The sequence below is a fragment of the Zootermopsis nevadensis genome, unplaced genomic scaffold (assembly GCF_977971745.1).
Source record: "Zootermopsis nevadensis isolate Lab colony 2312 unplaced genomic scaffold, Znev_1.0 Znev_ptg000061l, whole genome shotgun sequence".
Taxonomy (NCBI): domain Eukaryota; kingdom Metazoa; phylum Arthropoda; class Insecta; order Blattodea; family Termopsidae; genus Zootermopsis; species Zootermopsis nevadensis.
The window spans coordinates 16,341,474-16,358,591 of record NW_028259192.1 but is presented as its reverse complement, the minus strand read 5'-3'; the positions used below and the strand labels follow the sequence as shown (position 1 = coordinate 16,358,591).

Sequence of the window (17,118 nt, the reverse complement as noted above, 5' to 3'; positions counted from 1 at the left end):
TGAGAAAGGTTGTCGCGGCTTAGGTAGATGTCTCAAAACCCTGTTCGGGTTTGGATCCTTGGTAACCTGAAGTCCCTTGATGTCCTAAGGAACCTCCTAGGGACTTCTTAATTTCGGTGCACTTGCAGGGGCATAGTCGTTCGCGCGCTACGCCTCGTTAACCATGTCAGTAACTGAAATGGTCCAGCAGCGAAGAGAAGCTTGTAGATGTCGGGGCCAAAGAATAATTTCTCTGGTCTGCATCCACTAGAATCGAGAACTGCAAAGCCCATTGAAAATTACCGAACGTGTTATTGTCGCCCCCCCCCCCCCACTGCCGACATGGCAACGTTGTTTGACGTATAGTCTAATGGGTAGGATTCCAATAACGGAATGGCGCAAATACCGGTAACGTTGTGTGAGTGAACAATTTGGAAGTGGTGCTCCATGATGGGAAGTGAATTAATTAATTTTGTAGAAGCTCTAAACGGCTGCATTTCTGGAAGTTATCTGATTAAAGACAGCGAGGCTAAAAGAAATGTCACTAATATTAGAGGATATTTTGAAGTTGAGCGAACGAGGACGGATTTGGGTGAGTGTGAACGGATTGAATTTGTGTGAAACTTACCATAGTTAAATGCCAGAAAATCAGTAGCAGAGTTGTGTTCAGATATGACCTATTTAATTTTGTTTCTGATTTATGCAGTCACAGTGGTCGCGCGGTTTAAGGCGTAGTACTTGATCGCCCGAACACGGATCGTGGGTTTTAATCACACCCGAGGCACCTTGTCTTTGTGTCTTATTGCCACCCTCTGTAGGTAGAGGTCCTGCGACGGCCCCATCGTGCAAGGGGTAAAACCAATTGTAAAAGCTCATACAGCTATAACGCGTATGCACGCACAACTTTTTTTAATGATGCATAATTTAAAGTACTATCCTACAATTTGCATGTAGAAGCTGAGGAAAACCAATGAAAAACCACAGAAAGGGCAGCCAATATTTGAATCCAGGACCTCTCAAATCTGAAGCAGGCATGCTAACCAGTTGACATCAACACAGTATGATCATTGTCATAATTTGTTCATTGCTGATTAACAGCATGACTAAAGGGAAAGAATTTTTCCCTTTGCCAGTACATCCAGACCAGCTCCGGGCCTCTCCCAGGTCCCTGCTGAATGAGTAACAAGAGATCTTTCTCTGCGGTAGGGCAACCTGAGAGTAACACTGACAATTTAGCTCTGTTATGTGCTAATGTTAAGAATGTGCAGACCCGTGCCTCCACTCCACTAAACATCATCATGTCATAGCGCAATGAATTAGTTTTCCATTACCTGGTCATATTTTCACATTTCAATGTTTTGTTTCTTCATCTGCCATAACTATACTGGGACATTAGGAAAGACCCGTTCTTCAAGTGCCTGAGCACTGCGGGTCCCAACTTTTTGTTGGCTTGATCTATGGATATTCGGTAGGACTCCTTGGACGAGGGATTGGCCCGTCACAAGGCCTCTACCTGTACACAGGACAGCACAACACGGAAAAACGCGGACAAACATCCATGGCTTGAGTGGGATTCGAACCCACGGTCCCAGTGACCAAACGGCACAAGGCCCATGCCTCAGACCGCGCAGCCACTGTGGACACACCATAACTATAGGGAAACTATAATTTTAAAAGGTTGCATTTATCATTGTTATTTTAAAAAATGCTTCTGATTTTGTGGTCTGTTGGTTGTGTATTATTTTAACTGTTCTTCAGTAGTGAGCTCTTAAGAAAATTACAAAAATTTGCTTAAACTCATCAGTGTAATTCTTTTTCAGATGGAGCATTTGCAACTTTGTTTGACAAGAAGACAGGAATTCTACCATTTATTCAGAGAGCAATGAAACAAGATTCCTTCGTTTTTTCCATCAAGGAATCATTTCTATTGCTCAAAGAGTTAATTGATTTCTTCAAAGAAAGAATGTCATGCCATGTTCTCCGAATTAAGGTACAACAGTTACACTTCATTGTGTATGCTGTTACTTTATCAAAATAATGACTTGAATAACCAAATTGTTAAGGATGTGTGAGAGGTTGTGACTCACCATTTGTCTTCATACATATTTTTGACATATGTCACACAGTTCAGTTCATAAACTTCACTGAATAAAAGTTATATTACAAATAATAATTACAGTTTGCCCAAGTTACAATCTCTTCACTGTCATCTGTATGCATAAGGAGCGTTTCCTTCATATTAATTTGTGTTTTGATTACTTGCCTGCTTTTATAGTTTTCCTTAAACACATACCTATCTTCTTACACTGATAATGTGACTTTTGATAATATTTGTTTTTGTTTCTTCTGATTATTTTATACTGTGTTCTAGTTCTGATAATGTGTACTTATAAATTATCAATTCATGCCTGTATTCATAATCTCGTAAATTATTACGAGTCGCAGCTCTGAATAAGAAGTGTCAGGATGACTGTGAATGAAGTGGGAAGAAACATTCATAGCCTGTTTTAAAATACTATTGTGGTATTTCTGTAATAGGATTGAGAGAAACCACAAAACTTTCAGTCAGAGTAGCTGTCTCCTAGCCCAGGGACTTCTTCAGTGTTGTTAGGCAGGAGTGCTATCTAATTATAAAACCATGTATGATTAGATGCTTGTTAAGCTAATAGTCCTTTCGTGTGCTTTATTATGATAGGATTTATGCAAGACTTGCATATTACTGGATAAAAAAGCAGAAGAAAAAGATAAAGCATTTGATGTGTTGCAATCTATCCTGGAAAATGGACCATGGAGTGATGATCTAAATGTAAATGAACTCTTCGACAAGCTGATTGACCCATTCAAGAATAACAAAAGCAATGTAATGCCAGCTAAAGGTAGTTACTTAATGACACTGAAACAAACTATTAGTTTGGTAAATGTCTCTAGAAACAAGTGGTTAACACTTTTTTTTTAAAAAAAAACCCAACCAGGCATGACCTAGACACAGTTAATTTTCACAGCTTGTCATTCTGGGCACTTTAGGTCAAGGAGAGTACTTTGAGTGTGGCTGTGTTAGGGTCAAGTCTTGGAATTTTTTGACTTTAGCATATAATTAGGCCAACTATACAATTTTTGCATGGTAGCAAGTTGAACACAAAATTTTATGATAGAATGTTGTTTGTGGTAGTTCCTGTAGGAAACAACAAAATATTACACTGGTGACTTACCTGGGAGTGAATGATGTATATTAAGAAAAACTTACAAAGTATTAAATTTGCAGAAGTGGTATTCCTCCAGTTGATAAAACGATGCATGATGCAGGCAGAATTTCAAACAATGTTATATCAGACACAGGCATATCTACATATTCTGAAAAAGAGTACAAAGAAATAATAATTGTTGGTCACAGCCTGTTGACAAGACGCAAGACTACAAATTGCAGATCGTTAAAGTATACATATATGAATGAGTGGGAACACTGTGGAAGTGTGAAGTCACGGGTGATGAAAATGTGAAATTCTAATATGTTGTGTTTACTTTCCAAAACTTTTTACATGCTTTTTCCAATCATAGTGTTTCCTGACTACTCTGGATTATTAAGTGCTAAGAAGTAACTCCACCTAACAGGTAAAATAAAATTTATACAAGCAATTACAATACTCTGAAATTAATTCTTTCAGTCATACAGAAACATCTTCATATACTGGGTGTAATTGTACGTAGATATCCAGAATGCTTAAAACGAGAGGAAACAAGTCTTCTGCTCAGAATATATCTGAGTCAACTGGAAATGCAGGTAAGTTTACATTACATGTTTGATTTCAGACAACCAACATAAAGTGGAAATGTGTTTAGAAGAGGACGTTTTATTTATATTTGTACAGGGTACCTGTCTTAGTCTGACCTCTCCTCCTAGGGAGGCCCTACCAGTAGCTACGCTACCGCCACTGAGGTACTCAAGCCCCACTACCACGACAAGGTGCAGGTACCATTAAGGGGCCTTGGTTAACATAATTATCTTGGGGATCTGTGGCCACACAATACAGCACTGATACCACAGGCACCGTTTGCAAAGATTATATTCTGTCAAACATACCAGAATTGTTATGTTGTGCATGCATTTTCTAGCTTGTTTTACCACATGAAGTTTACAGAATCTATTACAATAATGAAAAATACAATTTAATGTGTGTCATATATATATATATATATATATATATATATATATATATATATTTTTCTTCTTTGAGTGCCATGTATGTGTGTATGTATGAACTGATCATTCTAGTGTTTGTATTTATTTACTTTTTTGACCTGTACACATATATTATGATTATGAACTTCATAGTTTAAAAATTTACAACTTTTCACATGAAGATGGACACAATATTATTTTTTAATGTGTTTCTAATAGTTTTGATTAAATGTATCATAAGTTACTGTACAGATTTCCTGTTCTCTCTCTATCTCAAAAAAAAAGGAGGGAGAGAGAGAGGATGTGATGAGGTTTATACATTGTATCTTTCGAAGTATACATTTATATTAATACATACCCACACACTTATTTCCAAGTAGCTCTGATAGAGTGCATATTTTTAGTTTCATACATTTCTTTTTGTAATTACAGACACGTCTTGCAAGTGCTGTCAAATATCAAATAATTGCAGGATGTTTAAGTGGGCTAACAGAATTCTTGTATGTATTCCCATTAAATCCTGAGGAAAAGGAGGGTAAGAAGATCTATGATTGCATGACTGCAGTGGCTCAGAAACATGGGGAAATGAGAGTTGCACCAAGGGGTATGTAAATGTATAATAATACTGGTACAAGGAGTAATACAGGGTTTGGAATTTGTTTGTGTGTATTTGTTCTTGTTGAACTGTCACATGCTTAGTGTAGTGTAAGCACCACCTCCTTTTCTGTAATTCGCTGTTTTTTTTACAAAATCCAGGTTTTATAAAAACATGTGAAAGAAAGTCTTGTGTGATTTATATATGTTACAGCTGCCTTGGGATTGATTCAAGCACATGGATGGCAGCTGGCCAAATTTTTATATGATAAGTACAAATTTTGGCATGAATTTCTTCAGACATGGGTGCAGTCAGCTGGAGAAGATCACAAAGCTGGTGTTGGAGCTCTTGATATGTTCTACAATCAAATAGCCTTAATTCTTAAGGACAACAAATCAGAAACAGGGCGAAGTGTATTTTTGGTTAGTACCTTTGTAGAATCTCTTCATAATGAAATTCAGAGACTCATGTTTTGAACTTTGTTGTAGTAGCTAAAAAATATCCGACTTTTCAAATTAATTTAATTTTTAGTCAGATACTTCTCTGACACAATCTTCGAGACTGCTGAAAAAAGTATACCAATGTTGTACACCAGATCTTGGTATAGGTGTATCACTGTAAGACAATCCTTTGTACATACTGGGAACGACCCGTTCTTCAAGTGCCTGAGCACTGCGGGTCCCAACTTTTCGTTGGCTTGATCTATGGACATTCGGTAGGATTCCTCGGATGAGGGATCGACCCGTCACAAGGCATCTACCTGTACACAGGACAGCACAACACAGAAAAATGCAGACAAACATCCATGGCTTGAGTGGGATTTGAACCCACGGTCCTTGTGACCGAGTGGCACAAGGCCCACGCCTCAGACCGCGCGGCCACTGTGGACCCCTCCTTTGTACATAGAAGCTGAAAATGCATTGTGCTCATTAGTTAGACACTACAGCTCTGTTCATGAAGCTGAAGGCCATGCTCACACTCATAGCAGTTTATCTATATGACCATGTCCCCTGGTATACAGAGTGATGTAATATTACTAAGCGCACACAAAATCATGTTATGTTAATATTGAAGGCCAATCTGATTAGGGGAGATTAATTTTAAGTGGATGCACTTTTAAATATAATTTATGTATGTTCATTTGCATGACACTGTAGTTATTAGTTGTGATACCATGAGAACCTCATATCACAGATTTTTGCATTCCCTTAATATCCTTTTCTTTAATTTCAGTACTTCATTTCTTCCTTCAAGGAGATGTTAAACAGGGGTACATCATCCTATGACATAAAGCTTGCCATAAAAGCTTTTGGCCTATTTGCTGCTCCTTGTCATATTTTTATGGAATTACAGGATGTAGTACAAATGTTCACTGTGGTAATGCAACGTGCAGAACAAATATACTTCAAGTAAGTGCTCTGTGTCTTGTAAAAGCTGTGTTTATTTAACATGTGTGGCCCTAAATAAGGAACTTCTGCTGTGTTTTGGGAAAAGAGACAGCTTTACATTGAAGTGTGTAGTATATTAGAGTCAATACACAGAGGATATATCTGTAAAACAGAAGTCTATAGTAATGGAGTCATTTCCCAAAATAATTTATTTTAAAAATCTTTGTATCCAATATCTTTGTCATTTTTTCTTGACTGCAGGTACTGTAATTATTATTTAAATTGTGTCTACATGTGGAAATTTCTTGACTTACTGACTGCTTGTTTCTGAGTGTTATGTCTTATTCCAGGGAAGAGGATGTAAGTAATATGGATCTCCAGAATCTCCCACATTACATTGAATCTTTGTCGAGTATAATAATGCAGCTGATGAATGTGACAAATGAACGGTTGGTAGCTTTGCAGTACCTCACTGTGCTGCTCATTGAGAACTTCCCCAAGTTGCCCAAACCTTTTCACTGGCTTGCCATTCGTGCCATTATTGTTACGCTGTGCAATCTTGCAGAATGTGGTGGCACTTATCTCGATGACTTCCTTTCAAATATGGGTAAGTAGATACTTGTTATTCTCACTTCCATTTCAGGAGGCAGGAAAGGTAAATTTTGTACTTTACAAATATCAAGCCACATAGTGGATGCTGTCCTAATTATCCAGAAAGCAGGCGTTGTAAGCAGACCACTCAGAAAGACACTACTGGAGGTGTTTCTGGATGGCCAGAGCATTGTTCACCACAATTTTATTCTGGAAATTCATATTACATCAACAAGACTATATACAGAGGCATGCTGTGCTGTCTATGAGAATTATTCCACCATAAATGCTCCCATCTTTGGGGATTTGGAAATTAATTGCTACACTGTGCCAGCTCATTGGTCTCTTTTGGTACAGGAGTATCTGGTGACGAATGGTACTTCTGTGCCTGCACAGCATCACTTTCCTCAGATCTAGGTCCTACGGATAACTGCCAAGCCCCAAAAATTACAAGTCCTCATGTAGGGACACAGGCTTCACTTGGCAGAAATGTTGGAAGAAGCCATGATGGTAGCAATTAAGGAGGTCACAGGAAGCAGCCTGAAGGAGTGTTCCAATAGTGATATGGCCACTTACAGAAATGCATGACAGTTGAAAGGAACTACTTTAATGGCAGAGTCAAGCTAATGAACTGATTCTATCATGTATATATATATATATATATATATGTGTGTGTGTGTGTATGTGTGTATATATATATATATATATACACACACACACAACCTGTGATGAAATCTTCATGTTTGAAACCACATGTTGAACACAGCATGAACTTCCAGAGTTGCGACACCATACTTTTGTTAACAGCTGTGTAGGTGTCTGTTTTGAACAGAACACTTACTTGAATCTGTAAACTTTATAGTCACTTTGTGCATGGATGTGTTATTAATTTAATGTTTGTGGAGACACCTGTACAGGTCAAACCATATTTATTCATATAAACACCATATTTTAATTTTATGCATTAATTAAATTGATTTTTTTATAGTATATCAAGGAGTGATCCGTTCGTGTAAACACCAAATTACTATTGATGTGGAACTTCAAAAGGGCCAATTCCAGAGAAATCCCATTACATACAGAGACTATATACCACTATGGATGGCATTACTGAGTGTTCAAAAATTTCAAGGAAAAAGTAAGTTGAAACATGTTTTCTAAGCAAAATGAATGTTACAGATTGTTATATTTTTTGAAAAGTCTGATAAAAAGAAACTTTTCATTTTCTTCAATTTTTGTCATGTGATAATGTTAGGAAGTACAAAATAGAGGATAATGTCCACAGAATTGGTCCAGAATTTAAATTGATATCACTTTTCCAGAATTTTACATTTGTTTTGGTACCAGTTTTGTAATCGTTTTTATGTGTACTTAAAATTCAGACATCGATTCCATCTGAAAGCTCTTAAAATTAATGGAATTACTCACTGAATCAAGAAACCAACATATGAGAAATATTGTATGTGGGTTATAAAGCACCTTCTGAATAATATAATTTCTGTGGAATTATATCTGGTATAGCAAAGTTTGGAATTGTTGGTTAGAAACATTTAGCCATCAAGGAATATGTACATATTGGTATATAAATAAAAAAGTATAATGAAGAATTATTAATTTTGAAAATTCATTCTGGCAGTCGAATTAGGATTGAACTGAAATTGTGCAGAGGCAGCAGGCTTGCCACCTACTACTCTAAAGCCTTAAAAGAGGCTAACATATGACAAGTTTACTTGATCAACTGTCCGCGGAACAGGCTTTAGCCTAATCCGTGAAGTGAAGAAGAAAATTAATTTTTGATTGCTTAGAATAAGTTATTAATGTTAACAGGAAGTATAATAACGCAGTTTTCTAGTATAAAATGTTTTTGCTCTGCCATGAAATGCACTTTATTTTTGTGTCTGGAACAGGTACTTCACTGGCACAGACACAGTTGATAGTTATCAAAGTGTATGATGAGCTTATTAGGACTGTCCTTGCATTGCTGAAGAAGTTGGACCTAAGCATATATTTTTTGAAAAGTCTGATAAAAAGAAACTTTTCATTTTCTTCAATTTTTGTCATGTGATAATGTTAGGAAGTACAAAATAGAGGATAATGTCCACAGAATTGGTCCAGAATTTAAATTGATATCACTTTTCCAGAATTTTACATTTGTTTTGGTACCAGTTTTGTAATCGTTTTTATGTGTACTTAAAATTCAGACATCGATTCCATCTGAAAGCTCTTAAAATTAATGGAATTACTCACTGAATCAAGAAACCAACATATGAGAAATATTGTATGTGGGTTATAAAGCACCTTCTGAATAATATAATTTCTGTGGAATTATATCTGGTATAGCAAAGTTTGGAATTGTTGGTTAGAAACATTTAGCCATCAAGGAATATGTACATATTGGTATATAAATAAAAAAGTATAATGAAGAATTATTAATTTTGAAAATTCATTCTGGCAGTCGAATTAGGATTGAACTGAAATTGTGCAGAGGCAGCAGGCTTGCCACCTACTACTCTAAAGCCTTAAAAGAGGCTAACATATGACAAGTTTACTTGATCAACTGTCCGCGGAACAGGCTTTAGCCTAATCCGTGAAGTGAAGAAGAAAATTAATTTTTGATTGCTTAGAATAAGTTATTAATGTTAACAGGAAGTATAATAACGCAGTTTTCTAGTATAAAATGTTTTTGCTCTGCCATGAAATGCACTTTATTTTTGTGTCTGGAACAGGTACTTCACTGGCACAGACACAGTTGATAGTTATCAAAGTGTATGATGAGCTTATTAGGACTGTCCTTGCATTGCTGAAGAAGTTGGACCTAAGCATCAGGAAAAAAATAAATATAGAAGCTTTAAGTGTAAGTTTAATTACAATTGAGAGGCATAAACTTACGGTCTTTAATTTATCTTTGATCTTCTAGTGTTTCGTCTTTGATTTCTTTCTTGGTGCTGAATGTTGCTGATAGTATTGCGTCACTCTTGTTATTTACTTGAAACCTGCAACGAAAAATAACTTGCAAGACATTTTTGTTGTACGGATTGTGTGCTGTGGTTTACACTGCGATATATGGTCAGTTCTGAAAACTAATAACTTAAATGAAGATTCAGGGTACCAAAATCTTAGGATGTTATATGAATCCTAATTTTTGTAACAAAAATTTCAGAGAAATGCGCATGTGATGGTCAGATAAAAGTGATTATTTTGACTCTTGAAAAATAACATGCTCAGTATGGATCATATTTGCTTACAGTGTTGATTTATGCCAATAATACTGTATGTGGTGCATTTCAATCCTATTTCAGACATCAGACAGGTCTGGTGAAGAAGACGTTCCAGTCCTTGATCCAGAGTCTGGACTTCAAGCTAACAATTGCAAAGATTTTCAAGTCTTTATCAACTTGGTGGATCTGATGAGAGATGTGTTGATAAGTGCTGATTGTGTGCAGTTTGAGAAATGGATTCAGCCTTTCTGTTACCAAGTTATTTCTGAATCTTCTCATAAACCTTTAGTCAGCGGCTTTTATAAGTTGCTGACTATGGCTCTGCAGCTTTGTGACAGGCTTCATTATTTTGATGTAAGTATTGTATGAGCTTGACATTTAATAAGCCAGCTGTTTATTGTTAAATTTTAACAAATAATTCTGAACATAATATTTTCATAAAATAGTAATTTAATTATTTCAGGTCCAGACATATTATTATTATTATCATTGTGTTCTGTTTGTTAAGGTTGTGGCTTGTTTGTAAGAAAATTAAATTAAATAATAGAACTACAATAAATATTTTGTGTAATGAATGTGAATATATGTAAGATTTGATGGGGAAGCAAAGAAATGTATATGGATTGTTGGTGGAGAATCCTTTTGTAAGTGACCACATGGAAGATGGAGGAAGAGGTGGAAGGGTGCTATTAAAATGGGTCTTATGGAAATAGATTGTTTTGATATGAACTGGTTTTGAATAATTTTCTAATGGCAAGCTTCAGTATTAATAATTTTGTTCCCTTGGTATCTATTAAAGGGTTATTGGTTAATTGTAACCTGTGATGTGTTCATAGGACTGTGAAGATATGCAGAGCCAGACCAATGAACAAAGAGCATGTTACACACTTTTGTGCAGGTTCCTTCAGGAACTGTTGATTCGACTACAGCAGTACAAGAATGATTTGCAAGTGGCTTGTCTTCAGACTGTGATAGCTGCTCCAACAGCTTTGATTGTGCCTCTACTACCACATGCAGCGCCAGCTTTTGAGGTATTAAATTTGTAGTTTTGTTGTTATTTTATATAAAATTATATGTTACTGATCTGTGACAGTGTTGCTGTTATTGCATTGAGTTCAGTCCTGATGACTTAAGATGAAAGAAATTGTTGATTATTTGAATGTCCTTTGTCTTGGCATTGGAACAATGGAAATAAGGGATTATTCCATTTTGGTAGAGTTTCTTCTCTTTTTTGTAGAACAGTTTGTAAGACATGTGATGAAATATGCTTCTTGATTCATAGGCAATATTCCGAGTGGGTCGAAGTATGTTACCTCTAGCTCGCCTTGGTATTTCTGCTTTGGATAAGTGGTACAGTACATTACCATCACATTTGATGAAGCCGCTTCTTGTGCAGGTTTTGCCCCATCTTGATCCATTCTTACGGAGCAAAGGTAATTTAATAAAATAGACTGGAGGTTAGAACATTTTTTGACATAGTTTAATGTTCTTCTTTGTACCACTTCTTTACAGCTAAATTCTGCCAGTCAGTAAATTTCAACTTATTGGTTGTATCTGATTATTAATTCTTCAGAGCTGTTATGTTATCATACTTTCAAAACAATATTATTTTTTAAAAAAGTGAACATCTAATTTGTTCCTCTGGTCAGTTGTAAGTCTTTTTGTGAGCTAATGAGAAAAGAAAATCCTGGTGATGCAGTTGCAGATCTGATCACAAAGTACTGAGACTGAATATGTGAAAACTAAGGTACCATACTTGTAGGGATTTGAGGTTAATACTGTTCAAAGTAGGTTCCTATGTCTTGTTTGATCATTCCTGGCAGTTCCCAAAGCACCTCTCAGACTCAGTTTTTGACATTGCTAACAGCTGTTCCATTGACTTATGTTCAGTTGTTTCCACATCATCTGGTCTTTGTCTTTCACGGTATATTTAAGCGCTGGAGTTCCCTGATTATCCAGTCCATGTATCTCGATTTTGTGGACAGGATAGAGGTGTCCTGGAGTTGGATGCGGTGGCCCAGGTTGATGCTGTGTTCGGTCAAGGCAGATTTATCAGGTTGCTCGAGCCGGATGTGGCACTGGTGCTCATTGACACTAGTCTTGATAGAATGGCCAGTCTCCCCAATGCAGACTTTGCCACACTCACAGGGAATGCTTTCCTTGGTTTCTGCACATCCAGGCATAATAGAAACCTCAGAAAAGCAGTTTCTTTCTGCTCCTATCAGCAGTTGTGAACAAACTTGGCTGAGATGTGCTTCATCATGTTACATGTTAATAAACATTATTGATTTTTAATATGGTGATTTTACACTGTTTTATTTGTAATGTGTTATTTTTAAAGTGACACTTTATTGTTGCTGAATTAGTCACTTTTCATCTCAGGATGTTCATTTATTTGACAGGTATGGGCAGTGATGAAGACATGATTATTGAAATGGAATTACTGGCTCTTGGAAGAAGAAATCGAGCCAACGTCAGTAAAAACAGGAAGGTAGTCAGGAAAAATGCTGAACGTACAGATTCAGAGCTTTCTCAGCTTCAGCATGATATAATCAGTTTCCTTGGTCAGTTAGACAGTACCACATGCTTGGCACTTTTGAAGGAGCCTCAGAAGGAAGAAGACAGTGTCCCATGGGCTAAATGTTTGGAGCAGCCGCTTGAATTTCCTTTGCCTTTCAAGGATATGAAGCTAGACATTAAATTAGGTTTGTGCATCTTTTTAAGTAATGGTTAAAGTCTTATCATATGGGCATAGGTACAGTCACCACTGCTTTCATTATACATGGAAAACCTGTTGAGAAGGGAAGCACATCTTTTCAAAAGGCATACATCTTTTAAAAACAAAACTTTCTTGAAGGATAAATACATAATTGCCTGTGCTTAAATCTTCTCTGAACCTTCAGCTTCTCATTATAGAGAAAGATGAGACATTGGCTAAACAAAGTACAAGATTGAAAGGCATCCCCCCCCCCAATTTTATAGTTAAGAAATGAAGGGTCAATTTGAATTTGTGTGCAAAATATATATCATGTTTTCTTTTGATTATAAGACATTCTTTTTTCCTGAAAACCTATTACTAAATCAAGGGTGCATCTTCAATTGATGGTGTCTTAAAATCAAGGAAATGTGGTATTAGTACTTCTAACTGGAGGTACCAAAATAACTAAGAAATTTGAATCAACAAATACTGTACTTTTTGGGATTCAAAGTTTGCAGATTTTAATTCTATCAATTTTTAAAGTATGCTGAAACTGGTAACAGTTTTACACTATGGTATAATAGTAATAGACACTACTAAACTGTGTACAACACTGTATGATAAACGGCTATGGCAAAGGCCTCTTCAGCCTAACTGAAGTGTCACTTTCTTTTATGAAATATTTTGATCTGTGAATGGACTCTCTATATTTGCAGAAAAGTTGGTTCCTCGAGTGGTGGAATTGGCACTGACATCAAGTGATCGCTATACTCGTTTCACGGCCTGTGAACTGCTGCATGCTATCATCATGTTCATGTTGGGCCGTAGTAAGTAGATTACATTCACTTTGCAATAATGAATTCAGATTAAATGGAATCCTTAATTTCTCACAACCATTTTTGATGAAAATTATTGTCTAAAATTTTAATAGTTCTCTTACATATTTATTATTAAAAACCTGGAAACTTTTTAAATTTTTATGACCACATCAGTTTTTGAAAATGTGGGAAAATACTTCCTATGAGCAAGTATGCTGTGATCTTACAAGAAGAAAATTATTTCTCCACTGAGAAGTTTTTGTGATTGAGAACTTTATGATTTCAAGACTCCACTATCCCATCCAGGATGGTTTTTGAATCAGCACAGCATCGCAGGGAATTCCTGAAAGACCTCTGAGCATATCCAGTGATAAGGTGGATAAAGCATGGGACAATACCATATGCCTTCATTTAACTATGCTCAACACATATATAAATGTTGCTTTTTAAGGATATAAAAATGTAACAAGAGGAGCACCTTGCAGGTTCCATGTTTCTTGAGATCGTGAAGAACCGTAGGGCATATACAATGTTTTCGCCACTAATCATCCATTATTTTATCTTACCTGGCTTCTTTAAGGATGCCTTTAAATGAATATGCAAAGCAAAAACAAATTAGACATCACTATAACAGACCACTTCAAAAGGATGGTAACAAGCAGTTGTGGTTGAAATTAATATATTTCAACAGTATTATGGTCAAATCAGTGTGCCTTGAAGTCATCCAGATATATGAAGCCTTTGGAAAGTGACGCTCTTTGTAAACTTCCAATTTTTCAGGCCAGGGAGCCCAAACTTCCGATAAATATTCTGAACTGTTTAAGAAGCTGTCATTGCCACTGCTGAAGTTGGGATGTGATCCAGACCCAGCCATCCATAGGTTGTACAACCTCTTGGTTCTACAACTTGTGCACTGGTATTCCAGCAAATTCAAACTGAAGAGCAAGGAAACAGAAATCTTGATCCAAACACTCATGGTATGATTATTATTACTGATACTGTAGCTTCCTCATGATGATTGTGCACATTATTTTTTTTCATCTGTAGTTAACATGTTTATGAATTTAACAAAATTGAATTCATGTGCAGTCTGACAATGTTATCTTGTTACACCATGCTTGTACAAAAAAGGTTTGAATTACTAGTTTATAAATCAGAACTTTAAGGATGAATGCATGACACATACTTGTCATTGCATTCTTTCATGAGTATAGACACAGAGGGCACCATATTTTTGTATCATCAAACCAAATGGTGTCCAGTTAAACAGTTTTTGAAGTAAGAACCAAGTCAGAGAATTGGGTTGGAGGGGGGTAGGTGTTGAATTAGCCAAATGATATAAAGTTTATCAGAAATGTCATCATTCATAAAGTACTGTGCACTTGCATATTGTCATGATGATGAATCCAATTGTTTGGCGTAAACTTCAGTATTTTTCTCAAACTGAAGCTTCCAGTATAAATACTACTTCAGGGTGTTCCATTTAAAACACATACCTAATTACAGCAATATTTATAAGCGTTGGTCACGTCAGTCTAATACACGTTTTGTTTTAAATGTTATTTGTTAAAAGTTTCCCCTAAAGTATGTTTTCTCCCATTTCAAAATATAAAATCCTATTCTTATTGCTTCCTTCTATCACAGCATATCCTTTCCCTTTGCTCTTTCCATAGATAGCTTAGTTGCCCCAGTAAATTCCTTTCCTTTCTTTCTATTTTTAATTCCTCATTAGAGATTCTGTAGCTTTGTATTTTTTTTAATTTGTCCAAACCATCGTCTGTTCGTATTGATTTCCAAAGCAGTCTTTAAATTAACAGCTTTTACCCTTTTCCTACATCCATATTATTAACTTTAGTCTGTTCTTCCTGTCGATGTCATATTTTTAAACATTTTAATCTCAGCATGCCTGAATTTTACTTTTATGTCTCTGTTTGAAAGCCTGTATTTCATTTGGATATGTTTGTGTTGGAATAAATCAATTGCTACTTACATTATTTTGTAACTGCAGGATGGAATAACTCATTCAACTGACACAGCATTGAGGGATTTTTCGTCTAGATGTCTTCATGAATTTGTAGTATGGTCTGTAAAGCAAGATTCACATGTGAATATTAAGGCCATAATGAAGCAAATTTACTCTTTCTGCCTGCATCCATGCCCTTCAAAACGCTTAGGTGAGTGAATTCTTATTCCACTGGAAAATACGGTTAAATCATTCATGAAAATGGTTGTGTGTTTTATGATTACTTACAGAAGGTATAAGACGAAGTTGGGCTTAAAATATGTGACTTCCAAGTATCAGAATGATATTAAGGGCTTTAAAACCTATATTTTTATAGGTAAATTAAAAAAAAGCCGCAATAAAGTAACAGCATCTCAAGAAGGACTCTGCCCCATGGAGTCATTTGGTTGGTTAAACAACAGTTGTACACATTGTTGTGTATGATTAGAATGTCAGTGACTTAGATTTATGGAATTTGTCACTTCCTGAAACTAGACACATATAATATATTTTAAATGTGAAAAATTGTCTGTTTTATTAATTTTGCAGCTTTTTAAAAATCGGAAAATCTAAAAATAAATGCCTACCCATACTCAGAAATATATGCATTTATATATAAGCTAATTTTTATGTTGGATGTGTTGTATTGGTTCTGTTTATGCTTTTGCATTTCATTCATATGGTATAAACGTCTACAGCTGTCCTGTTTCCATTTCTTTGTATTTAATGAAGATTATTTATTTATTATTTATTAAGATTAAGTCCTTTGATGGTGAGTGTTTACTTTCATTTTACAGGTGCAGCTTTGATTTTGAATAGTGTTTACACAGTGTTGCGAGAGAAGGAATCAGTTGTGAATGAGTACTGGCTGGAACTGCTGTACCATATGGTTGTAAACCTGTCACTTTCTGAAGAAACAGATTCAATCCTTGGCAGTCATGAACAAGTAGTTACAGCATTAAATCATATTGAAAGAGTACTGAAAGAAAAGGCCTCACTCTTCAATAAAGTAATTATGATAAAATGTTCTCTTTTTCTCCCCAAGATGTTTCTACTTTTAAAAATACATCCTGAGGAATGTTGTCCAGTGGTTGAATTTGAAATAGTCCTTGAATACTGATTGCTGTTGGCTTTAGGTTACTTCCAAGGTTTCTTAGGTTTAGAGGTGCTTCATTTGCCAAAGTTATTTGTGCCTTTAAACCATCTTTATCATAAGGAATGACTAGTCATTATAAATTTTTTCCTGAAATGTGATCTGTACTGTCATACAATAAAATCTCATGTAATGAACATTTATAGAATGATAAATTATATTCATAATTGTGAAATTTTACTATAATACTTTGGTGGGAGATGAATATGAATTTAATTAAACTGTAGATCAAGTAATTTCTGAAATGGTGTTAATTTATAAAATCTAAAACTGACCTTCTTTTTTGGAGGATGATAAGTGTCGTAGGAAGCCACCAGAGTTTGAGGGAATTTTGCTGAAAGATGCTGTGTCGTGGTTGCTGTTGAAGTGTGGTTCAACTCAAGTGGAATGCAGACATAAGTGTATGGAACTGGTGTATGTACTGGCACAGCTGCTGCCAGGTAAGCTTTGACATAATACTTCTAGTGGCTCGATGGGTCATTTACTCATCCCTCTGTTT

General features: G+C 35.8%; 1 protein-coding gene and 1 long non-coding RNA gene across 3 annotated transcripts in view; one reads left to right on the top strand and one right to left on the bottom strand.

Moving 5' to 3' along the window:
- The first annotated feature begins 336 nt into the window (after window positions 1–336).
- The window catches only part of LOC110836224 (DNA-dependent protein kinase catalytic subunit), a 49,807-nt gene continuing 33,025 nt past the window's right edge, over window positions 337–17,118 (top strand). Inside the window, exons 1-19 of one of the 2 annotated variants that reach the window (XM_087340924.1) lie at window positions 337–571; window positions 1,800–1,969; window positions 2,675–2,855; window positions 3,642–3,757; window positions 4,589–4,760; window positions 4,965–5,173; window positions 5,985–6,160; window positions 6,490–6,746; window positions 7,719–7,868; window positions 9,457–9,584; window positions 10,030–10,302; window positions 10,785–10,979; window positions 11,231–11,381; window positions 12,351–12,653; window positions 13,363–13,473; window positions 14,245–14,441; window positions 15,473–15,638; window positions 16,264–16,475; window positions 16,909–17,059. In XM_087340924.1, coding sequence (XP_087197050.1) covers window positions 427–571; window positions 1,800–1,969; window positions 2,675–2,855; window positions 3,642–3,757; window positions 4,589–4,760; window positions 4,965–5,173; window positions 5,985–6,160; window positions 6,490–6,746; window positions 7,719–7,868; window positions 9,457–9,584; window positions 10,030–10,302; window positions 10,785–10,979; window positions 11,231–11,381; window positions 12,351–12,653; window positions 13,363–13,473; window positions 14,245–14,441; window positions 15,473–15,638; window positions 16,264–16,475; window positions 16,909–17,059 — 3,463 coding nt within the window. In that variant the 5' untranslated portion in view covers window positions 337–426. Of the gene's footprint in view, window positions 572–1,799; window positions 1,970–2,674; window positions 2,856–3,641; window positions 3,758–4,588; window positions 4,761–4,964; window positions 5,174–5,984; window positions 6,161–6,489; window positions 6,747–7,718; window positions 7,869–9,414; window positions 9,585–10,029; window positions 10,303–10,784; window positions 10,980–11,230; window positions 11,382–12,350; window positions 12,654–13,362; window positions 13,474–14,244; window positions 14,442–15,472; window positions 15,639–16,263; window positions 16,476–16,908; window positions 17,060–17,118 lie in introns of those variants that run through there. The other variant, XM_087340923.1, reaches the window with a different exon arrangement.
- On the bottom strand, window positions 3,479–17,031 carry LOC110836296 (uncharacterized). The gene is made up of 4 exons (XR_002545235.2): window positions 16,895–17,031; window positions 15,455–15,548; window positions 9,620–9,723; window positions 3,479–5,511 (listed from the first exon to the last, which is right to left on the bottom strand). It is a non-coding gene; the product is annotated as an uncharacterized LOC110836296 (long non-coding RNA).